The sequence below is a fragment of the Neolamprologus brichardi genome, chromosome 15 (genome assembly GCF_056152115.1).
Source record: "Neolamprologus brichardi isolate AB-2024 chromosome 15, ASM5615211v1, whole genome shotgun sequence".
Taxonomy (NCBI): Eukaryota; Metazoa; Chordata; class Actinopteri; order Cichliformes; family Cichlidae; genus Neolamprologus; species Neolamprologus brichardi.
In genome coordinates this window covers 36,619,206-36,630,688 of record NC_142118.1, presented here as the reverse complement: position 1 = coordinate 36,630,688, position 11,483 = coordinate 36,619,206, and the positions used below count along the sequence as shown (strand labels likewise).

Here is an 11,483-nt window from a genome sequence, read left to right as displayed (position 1 = left end):
ATAGCGGCTTGTCCGTCTATTTTAGTTGAGCTACTTTAATAAAACTATTTAATTTAACCCTTTTGGCTCCTTGACTCCTTTTCCTGACCCGGACACTTTTTGTTACTTCCCCCTCACCGCCTAGACCCCTCAGGGGAACGTAACAATAGTTTGTTTGTTTTTTTAAGATGCCAACTACCTCACCCACCCCATGCCCCATCGTGCACCCCCACCCCACTGCTGATGCTGAACTCACAACAAGACTTGTGCTTGTACAGCAGGATGGTTGAGAGGAAGTGACACGGGCACAGATTTGTACTTGGACTGATTTTAATGGATTTTTTTCAATTACAGTAAATGATGAGCTGTGATGTGGGAATACAGTGGGTTGCACAAATGGCGTGTGTGTTGTCACACAGATAAAACCCAAAGGAGTTCTGACATGTCTCAACCTCTTGTTTAAAAAACATACAAAGCTCTTTATCAAGCATAAATCTCAGAGATGTTCCTGTAAAGACATTCAGCTGTTTCTACACAGACCTCAACTGGAGTCACTGCTGGGAACGTCTTCACTTGTGCATACCAAACCCTCCCACGTTTACTAGCCTCCTCTCTTAGTGACAGTTCAGTTATATCAAAGTTTTGGCCAAACAAAAAGGACATGCAGCATTTTTTGTTCACCTTCTAGTTTGAGTAAAACAATTGTTCTGCATGAGAAAAAGAAATCTCTGTCCAAAACTGTGAGAGCCACTAGCACTTCTAACATTTGGTCAGTAGGTGGCAGCTGAGCCTCAGATTGCAGATGATCACGTGGAGTCTTTACCTTGCCACCTAAAGTGCCCTGAGGTAGATGACTTACATTGTGAGTTGGAAGTGCATATAAAGTAATCTAAAAATCTGCACATTGATACCATGAATCAACCTGAAGACACAGTTTCATAGCCAGGTTATTCAGAAAAATGTCTGTTTGACATTGTTCCAGCAGTAACTCGTGCTTCATCAATTTGAACTGAGCAGGACTTTGCCTGATTAAAGCCTTCGAAAAATCCTAATTATAACAAAGCACAGAACAAACATGAAAACAAAGTAAAACCAGCCAAAAATTCAGCCCCCCCAAGAACAAGCTTCCCTGACAGGCGAATGTCACTGAGCTGAGGTCCCACATGTTGGAAATTCGGGTCTTTCATCCCAAATTTGACTCCTCCACCCTCAAGGATGCCATCTGAAGACATTTCACTTCTTTGGATGCTATTAAAGAGAACAGAAGATAGAGGGGGGAATTAAAATAATTTAATAAATAAATACATAAATAAAATGTACAATCCACATCCAGCTTAATAAAAAGGTCACTCTCTGATGAGCTTAGACGGGATACCAAAATGACTGCAATAAAGCCCAAATTAGATTAATATAGGCCAAAGACAAAACCAGCCACTAATCCAAACCCAGGATCTTACAGAAATATCATCATAAACTACATCAGTAATTGACCAACCGATGTCCACGGCCAACTTTTTCCTGATAAAACTCAACTGGAAATGTACCCGTCTGCCCCCATCTGACCTGCCATCCTATCCAATTAAATGTTTCACAAATCAGAGGTGCCTTTTCCTGGGACCACAGACAGTCATTAGAGAGATTTGTCTCCATTTAATATCCATTTTCTTCAGATGGGCAGCAGAAGGATGCAGCAGCATTATCTGAATGCTGAGGACAGGAGGTACAGAGTGCCATGTAGGGTACAGCTAAACGAGGTCGTAACAAGATTTTAGGAAATTCAAATGCACTGCTGATGACAGCATAGTTAGAGGATGGGAATTAGCGATGAATCATCCCGAACCAGCGCGCTAGAGCTCGGAGTTTTAACGCAGCAGAATCGTGGCCGAGTTGTTGGTGTTTAGTTTTACATCCATTCATAAAATACACCAGAACTCACATCCCTAAACTATCCACGCCAACCAGAACAACGATGAATCGGAGAAAAGCACATTTAATAAACTCTTAGCCACCGTGCCAGGCCAGAGACAGTCAGAGAGGCGTACGAAAACGTCAGACGTCGACACCAGCCGCCAGACGACAAGATGCGATACAGATGCAGATGTCTGGACACAGCCTGCCAAGTCTGAGAGTGATGCAGTGAGACAGCTTAAAACTGAGTAATGAACTTGAAAATGAATTCTGGGAACACGGCAATGTTTCTGCTGAACCAACGAAGAAGTTAAAAATAACATTTCCACTGTATATACTGAGAAACAGCAAATATCCATTTGAGGAGAGGGTATCCAAAAGTAGAAAAAAGTGAATATTTTATTCATTAATGCACTAGCTTGACTACCCACATATCCTGAGACAGGAAAAAACCTGGTAAGTAAACCGTTAGTTATGCTTCTGAATGTCTGCCCTCAAATAATCTACATAAAAGGTACAAGTGCAGCCACAAAACAGAGGATGGAAACGTGACATTTTCAGTTGGTTTATATTTCCACTGGATATTTGTTTCGGAAAAAGAAACAAAGAAAAAGGACAGAAGACATATCTGCTCTAGTTTATTCTGTCCAAGCCATAATTTAATAAACTCCCTGAAAACGTTTAAACTGGTTAGTGCCCAACAGGTAAAGTTAACCTTCTCAGGAAGTCATCTCAAGTCTCCCGTAAACTTGATGCCGCCACAACACAGAAAGAAAACAAAAACTTAATGTCTCGTACTTACAGCAGCAGCCAGTGCCTGATCCAGGTCTTCGATGATGTTGGCTTCGTCTTCCAGGCCGACGGAGAGCCGGATCAGGGTGTCGCTGATGCCCAGCACATTCCTCTCATTTTCTGGCACTGATGCATGGGTCATAATCGCCCTGAACGGTATGATAGAGAAGGATTACATATGAGCTGTGTGCAGAAAAACATGCTGAGATTCTAATGGAGAGCATAGACAGTGACTTTATAATGGACATAAAGTGTTGCAATTAGTTTGAGGGAGTCTGATAGGGCTCATCTATTGGTCTCTGCTGCCCCCTTGTGGTGGTCTGTGTTAAACTGCAGCATAGCTTACAGTAAACAATTTACAGAAGAGTGTACTTTTAACACTACCAAGAATAAAAACACTAGAGTGACACTTACGGGTGTTCTGCCAAACTTTCGTATCCACCGAGGCTTTCTGCAATCGCAAACATCTGAAATAAGAACACAAAGGACATGAAGATGAAGCGAAGCACGGCGCGTAATGTGTACAGGCGAGCACAAAAGTTTCAAGGGAATTACAAAAAATGAAAAAGACAATTAGTAACCAACAACGGAAACCAGCCAAAGCAGCACTCTTCGCTGTTATTTGTGGTCTGGATCATTTTCAGACATTAACAGCAAGCTTACATAGGCCTTTCATACACACGGTGAAATCCACAATCTGTTCTTCTTGGATCATGCTGCTTCACAATGGTCCACTTGTAACAAATGCTATGATAAAACTGGTCAAATTAACATGAAACCAATGTTTTTCCAGTGTGAAAAAAATGTGATGAATTTGGCAGCAAGTATAAACTAATGTCACATGTTAATTATGGCTACAGTGTTGGGGAGTAACGGAATACATGTACCGCCGTTACGTATTTAAAATACAAAATATGAGTAACTGTATTCCGTTACAGTTACCGTTTAAAAAGGTGGTATTTAGAATACAGTTACTTTGTTGAAATAAATGGATTACACGGCGGTACTTCCCTATTTCATATTGTGGCGTGTCAGGCCTGTTTGGGTTTTGTTTGACAGCTACGTTCTGTTGTTCCAGGTGGCAGCGTTACGGTTGCCATGGTTACAGGGTGACACTCTCTCTCTGCGTGTTTCCTGGGTGAGAGAGGCCTTTTTGTTGTTGTTGTGCTAAGCTAATAGGCAGAATGCTACAGGTATAGCTCTAAAGAATGTAGCATCATAGGCAGTGTAGTCCGTGCTGCAGGGAGAATGGACTGCCATACACGTTATGTGTCTGTGAGCGAGGGAGGGAGAAAAAGGAAAAGTACGAGCTGTCATCGAGCAAAAACGGGAGCTGGAAGCATGTAAATATAATAATAACCACTGCAGCCAAGAAGAGAGCCTGACGAGCCCAGTTGTAAGTAAGCTATTAAGACTCGACTGTACACCGTGTTCGTGTTTTCCTCCAAAAACAATAAGTTCCGTTGGAGCAGCCTTTCAACGCCTCTCTCTGTCTCTCGCTAGCAAAGTTGACCCAGACAACAAAGTAAAGCTAGTTTTCGGCTACGAGCCCGACACAGAACCCACCGTATTAGCCAGAGGTCCCTTTACTACGGTTCGGAGCCGCGGACCTTCAGTAACAGTAATAAATCACAGCAATAGTACATTCATGTAGTTGTAAACAGCATGATAATATATTAAGTAATCCAAAGTATTCAGAATACGTTACTCTCATTGAGTAACGTAACGGAATACGTTACAGAATACATTTTGGGGCATGTATTCTGTATTCTGTAATGGAATACATTTAAAAGTAACCTTCCCAACACTGTATGGCTATTATAATGTAGTGAAATATTATCAACTTGGAAAGTTTGTAATGTGTCTTGTAGAAAAACGTTTGAAAATGTCACTGTGTGCGTGTGTGTCCGGTCAGTGAAGGCATCTGATCCTGATACAGACTCTATGCAGTCCTATGAAAAACTAAGTCCACCCCATGACTCAGTAGTTATAGAACCTTTAGAAGCAACAACTTAAAGTAATCGTTTTCCAAATGTCTTCTTTACATTGAGGTCTGCAGACATTCATTCATGCACCACAGTATTTCAGTCGGGTTGAGATCTGGACTTTGGACCATTGCGACACCTTGTTTCTTCTCTTTGGTCTGGTGTAGATTTGCTGCTGTGCTTGGGATCATTGACCTGTTGCATGACCCAGTTTAGCCGTGTGACAGATAGCCTCACATTAGACTCCATAATACTTTGGTATACATAGGAGTTCATGGTCGACTTGGTGCGTGCAGGATGCTCAGACCAAATCATCAGCCATGCACCACCGTGCCCGACAGTTGTTGTGATAAACATTTTCATCTTGTGCAAAATAATAGTTTGCACACAAAACTGCAGTTGGATTTATGAAACAGTCGCACTAGCCTATTTTGTTCTTACCACAGTGCGTATGTTCATCGTTCATGACCAACAGTCTTGTTTAATCTTTATACAATTTGCAACCTATCTGCACACTACCCCGTCCACATTTCTCTATATAAGGAAATAGGTTTGCCTCTAGGTGCAGCTGAGAAAGCTGTGAAAGGCAAGAAATAAGAAGTGAAATTATAGTGTCTGAGGTCCAAACAGGAAGCCAGAAGAGATAGTAGCTCGACTAAACCATTTTTTTGTAATCCCTACAAACGCAGGAAGGGTGCATTTAGTTTTTCACAGCACTACATCTCACATAGTTTTCCTAAAGCCCAGCAACCTGCTTATTAAATGCAAAATCAAACAGGCCAGAATAAATGAAAACTTTGAGCCAAATTACTTTGAGGTTATCGAGGAAGGTAGTAGCATGCTCAAGTTTCCCTTTAATGTTGAAGGCAATCATCCCTGGACACCCAGTACACTGTCTCTTCATCACTTCGTACTGGGGGTGAGACGGCAGGCCTGTGTCAAAAGAGGGAAGACATATTTCAAAATTTCAAAATTAAAGAAAAAGTTGGTAACGTACGGCTTAATCTAAATAAGAAAACTGGCTAAATGATATTTTATAGGCAAAAGCTGTAAATAATTGGCAAAAACAGCACAACAAGATGAAAGTTATTTACCCATGAACACCAAAGTAAGTTGGAGGGAAAATGCTGATTAATCAGTTTGCTTAGTTAAAAATTAGCACAGAGGAGGGACAAAAAATTTATGGATGAGACACAATCAGTTGGCTACTTTCAATAGAAAATTATGTATTTATTAGAGATGGCACGATACCACTTTTTTATGTCCGATACCGAAATCATAAATTTGGATATCTGCCGATACCGATATGAATCCGATATAGTTTTTTTAATCAATAAAACTGTTTTTTTATATCTTGCTGCTTTTTGTATAAGTTCATACTCAAGTTTAAAAAAAAAACAAAAACAAAAACAAAAAAAAACAGTAAAGCTATTCTGTTATACCTGTATGCGAAAAATACACAGCACCCAAAATATTCCATATTTCAGCAATACTGATCAATCTAATGAACTTAAACCTACTCCATCCTCCCTATTCTGGTATTTTAAAGAGTAAGCAACCTAACCAATAGGGTTCTAAAATTCCCAACAAAAAAATAAATAAAATTATTTTAAAAAAAATAGGGAACCACCCCCCCTCCACCTCATGATGCTTAATCAACGTAATCAACTTTAATTTGATGCAGTGGGAAAAAAATTGCACAGAAATAAATTATTTTTCAAGAATAATTAAATAGATTCAACATCTTTCTTCAACAGAACTGCACAGATGGTACCGTCCCAAAGGAAAAAGTAGTATAGCTTACTAGGGTATATTAGACTTAACAGTTACTATATACAGTAATGGACTTCTATACATTTTACATCAGATTAAAACTTTGGGTGTAAGATTCGGATAATTATTTATTAAAAGCTAGACATTTAAAATGAGAATAAGAAAGAAAAGTATGTCTTTGTGCCCCCTTTTCCCTGTTCATGCCCTATCGGCCCCCCTGGCTAAACTTTGCTAGATCCGCCCCTGCACAGTTACCAGCCGTCAGCTGCGTAGAAAAAGATCCTGGTGTAGAAATAATATTAAATAAATTCTAACAACAGCTTATCAAGCTTAAACGTGCTGCTGTTGTTCAGCCGCTGGTTTCCTCTTTCTGGTGCAAAGTGGGCCAAAGACAAACAAGAGAAAAAAGCCGATCAGCTGATCATTGATCAGTTTCATGATTGAAGTAGCAGCAGGAGAGAGAGAGAGAGAGAGAGAGAGAGAGAGAGAGAGAGAGAGAGAGAGAGAGAGAGAGAGAGAGAGAGAGAGAGAGAGAGAGAGGCAGTCGCTCCATATATCGGTTGTTAAGCTTAACGTGGGAACGCTTTACAAACACTCAGAGATGAACTTACACACTTGCTTTACTTCTCTCTGGGAAAACTTCCTCGGAGATGAAATGCTGGTTTGATAGCGAGGCTACAAATACACACAGCCGCTCTATTACGTGATGCATACTGCTGCGAAGTGCTACGGTTATGAGCCGAGTTACGCCATGTCGCAAGTTTTGTGAGGTGCTTTTTTGATATTTAATGGATCGGATGACATTTTTTATTTCTCTCCGATATCCGATCCAGTAATTTACGTCAGTATCGGACCGATACCGATACGTAATATCGGATCGGTCCATCTCTAGTATTTATTTATTTACTTATTATGTAGAAATAGAGGGCAACGCATTACCAAGGCAGGGACTGCGTTTTGCTAGAAAACCAAAAAAAAGCGTGTGACGGGTCACCGCTCAGCAACGTGAACTCAAGTGACCGACAGTGACAATGGTTTAAAGAACAATGGTTCTTTGGATCAATGTTGTCGTGTCAGTGAAAACAACAATAAAGGAAACCTCCCACAAATGTAGGAGGTTTTTAAAAATATATAAATAAAAAATAGTCTAATTGATCTACTAAATAACTGGCAAACAAAGCATAAAGAGATGAAACCAACTTCTATAGTTTAACTGTATGACCACCAGAGTTGTGAAAAAAAAAAAAGAGTGTTTCAATGGGGAAGGTCACCATTGGTCAGTGTGAACTCAAATGACCTAAAAAGACAATGTACATCAAACTGTGCCACTCGGGTTTTGCAGGCTCCTCCAAAAAAAAGCTTAAAGCTAAATCAGCAAGAGTTTTTGGAGATAATGACGGGCATGTTTTGACAAGTCTGTGGTATGTGTGATTTTGAAATGTTTACAGCAAATCACCTGGATAGAGGACGCGCTCCACCCTCGGATCAGCCTCCAGAAACTTGGCAACAGCCAGGGCGTTCTTAAAGTGCCGCTCCATCCTCAGGTGAAGGGTCTTCAATCCACGGTTACACAGGAAACAGTCAAAAGGAGACGGCACACTACCCAGTGCTGACGCGGGGGCGGGATCACATGAAGAAAAGGAAAATCCAAAGAGGTTACAAACAAAGCCTCCCAAAATCCAGATCAACAAATACTTTCCTACTGAAGAGAATTTAAACTGGTCAGAACTTGAGCCTCCAAATACAGTGTGTGGCACGGAGGCATATAAAGAGGTTTATTGTATATTTCCATTAAAAAAAAAAACACTCGACACACTCTTTGTATTTAATCACCATTTTGCAGGAACTTCAGTCGCTCGTACAGATTCTCCTTGTTCATGGAGATGAGTCCCATCACCACATCGCTGTGGCCTGCCATTACACAACAATAAAGAGAAGTCCAAAACACAGAGAGTTTATACTGGAGTTGACTTTGTTGATGTCAAGAGATTTATTCTAAAGACACTTCTTCAGCTAAGAATCTAAAGGTAGAAACACACAGACGCTGCAGTTTTTACTTGCAAGGGCATGATCGCAGAACGCTCACACCAGAGTGGGGGCTGTGAATGTGCGCTCTGTTCCTGCACTTGCCTTTATTTATATACAAAAGTAATACAGCAGTGAATACCTCTATTCATTAACAGAGGAATGTTAGTATGTAGGGAGTGAAGATAAGAGTGGTTCAGGTGTATGTGTGTGTTATTTTGAAGGACGTGGCCCCTCTTCTTGAAGATAAGAGCATCCAGCTCCCCTCTTCCTGGCAGGAGTGAAATGATAACAGCTTATTCAGCTATTATCACTGTGAGAAAGAATTTATAAAGCAAGTCTTGATTCCAACAACAGTCATAAAAGGGTCATCATGCAGTATTCTATAATATGCAAACTTATATATCACAAAAAGATTATACTGACTACTAAGTACAATTTTATATTGACAGTTGCTCTTTTGTGTTTGAGCTTGTGCGTCTTTGCTATGTGATGATGGTGGGCCAAAACTAACTGGGTGAGCATCAAATTCAAACACCTTGACAAAAGTTCTAACTTCACTGGTGATCCCTGCATGTGTTGCTCTGTTTTAATCGTAGAGATAGGCAACGTGAGCATTTTAGCAATGCTTTACAATCATTATTCATTTAAGCTTAAGATCTTATTTCACCCATTTCAGACTTACTTTGGTACATTTTGGAGACATTTTAGGACTAAAGTAATTAATCCCTTCTAGCGTGCAACAGATCACGTGACTAAGATCACAAAATGTTTGCATCGACTTCTAATGCAAATGTTAGGTTAGTAAAATCGAACCTACCATTCATGTATTTGGTGGCTGAGTACATGCAGATATCAGCTCCCAAAGCCAAGGGGCGCTAAAGGTGCACAAGAGAAACAGGAGTAAATCATTTCCTGAATTATTCCAGCGTGAACTGGAATTTGATTGCAGGAGGTTATCAAACTGTTGTTACACAATCAACGGTGCGGGTCAAGTTTCACCTGGAAATAGGCCGACATGAAGGTGTTGTCCACGACCACCACTATGTCTTTGTTGTGCTCGTGGACCAAGTCGGAGCAGGCCTTGATGTCCACCACCTTCATCATGGGGTTGGTGGGCGTTTCAATCCACACCAGCTACGTGAGCAAAGAGATGATGTATAAGTCAAACCAAACATGTGGGCGGAGGGAGGGGTGGGGGTAACTTCCAGAAGAGAAATCATCCAATCACTCGAACTGCTGATTCACAATGACCGTTTCAGTTAGCTTAAAGACACACCCTATTATGCAACCTATTAGTTAAACCAGACAGTGGTACAACAGCATGTGTTTATTTTGCAGGTAAAATGGAAACGTCTCCTAAAAAGGTGCACACAAGCAAAAACAAAAAAAAGAACACATGTTCTGAAATCTTCTGAAGTGTAATTTTTGCTTTGACATACCTTAGTATTTGGCTTCAAGGCAGCCTTGAGCAATTGTGGTTTTGTGCAGTCAGCAAAAGACACATCCAGGCCGACTTCAGCTGCGATTCTTTGAAAGTAGCGGTTTGTGCCTTGTGATTAAAAAAAGAAAATCTCTGTTAATATCACTAAACATAATCTAGGAAACAAGATAACGTCTCATAGCTCACAGAGTTTGTTTTACACATTTGCATCCAAGTTGCAAAGTGGTTTCTCACCTCCGTACACGTCATCCATGCTGACGATTCCATCGCCTGCTTTGAGCATGTGAGTGATGGTCACTGTGGCCGCCAGTCCTGAAGCGAGAGCAAGGCCTGCAGAGGAAAAGGTGTGAGAAGTTGTCCAGAGCAGGAATTATTTTCATCATCGTGTCAGAGAAGCCTAAAATTGGAAGGCTCTGTCATTTTTGAAGCGTTAAACATTTAGTAAAACGATGACACGCTGTTTAAATTCACTGCTGTGAAATACGCTTGGCTGACGTACAGTACTTTGCTCCGTCCAGTGCAGCTACGGCTTTTTCAAGGCAGTTCCTGGTAGGGTTTCCACTCCGGCTGTACTCGAACCCCTACATCAACACAAGATTTTTACATTTCATCACCACGGTCAGCATTTATAATACTTGCTCGCACCTGTTCAGACAGTAAGGGGATGCAGTTATTTAGTGATCAGTGATGACTTGATATGTGGCTTAATTATGTGATTTCCAAAACACATAATTAAAAGGACGTGATCGGATAATTAATTCCGTGTGAAATCAAACGAATGCTTTAAACAAAGTGTTTAAGTGGTTTGTGTGAAGAAAGCTTACCTGAGTGCAAAAACTATAAAAAAAAAATAAAAAAAAGTTTAACTGGTAATGCATTACATATGAGGAGTCTTACAACTGTGAAACATTAAGCAATGAAAACTGACACTAGTGACCTCTGCCCTCAAGAATTTCTTTCCTGTGTAACGTCCTGCCTCTTTTTGTCAGTGTAGTGCTAGAAATCTGTCATCTGTAAGCCAATCAATGCCAGAAGCAATGAGAAGGGAAAAAAACGACTTTAACAATCTGAAACATGGAGAGATAATGATGTTAAAGCGGAAACAAAACAATATTTATCTAACACAGGCGGATTCTAGTCTAGACTCCCAGTAATGGATGGCCATGAACTGGTTATCAGGGCAGTTTCTTATTTAACAGAGTGCGCAGTCAGTCACGTGCAGTGGGTTAAAAACATAACACTGGAACGAGTCTGATCCTAACCTGGCCTAAAGTAACGGGGTACTTACAGCGTGCTTTCCTGGAGAGTATTGCTTGAACGTGGTAGAAAGGGAAATCGGCGGCACTACAGCCAAAGATTTCCATTGCTCCGGCTCCTGGCCGACGTGTATGGCATCTGTTGCGAAGGATTTATAAGCCGTGCGGAAACCGGCGAATAAATCGCTTTGTTCTTCTTTTTTGTCCGTGTTACTCATGTCGGTGCGCTCCAAAAATGACGGCTGCGGGCTGAAGATGAGTAGGCATTACCCGTGCCCGGTAATGGTAAAAGACTTTTAATGGAGCCGTGCGCTGCGCTTG

At 40.8% G+C, this 11,483-nt stretch overlaps 1 protein-coding gene across 1 annotated transcript; it reads right to left on the bottom strand.

Moving 5' to 3' along the window:
* Window positions 1–291: 291 nt before the first annotated feature.
* Window positions 292–11,483, bottom strand: cth (cystathionase (cystathionine gamma-lyase)). Its single transcript, XM_006791959.3, has 12 exons — window positions 11,195–11,483; window positions 10,406–10,487; window positions 10,141–10,236; window positions 9,905–10,014; window positions 9,465–9,599; window positions 9,283–9,340; window positions 8,271–8,348; window positions 7,894–8,046; window positions 5,476–5,597; window positions 3,094–3,146; window positions 2,690–2,828; window positions 292–1,227 (listed from the first exon to the last, which is right to left on the bottom strand). The coding sequence occupies exons 1-12, from the start codon at window positions 11,378–11,380 to the stop codon at window positions 1,213–1,215; spliced, it is 1,227 nt and encodes a 408-aa protein (XP_006792022.2). The 5' UTR covers window positions 11,381–11,483; the 3' UTR covers window positions 292–1,212.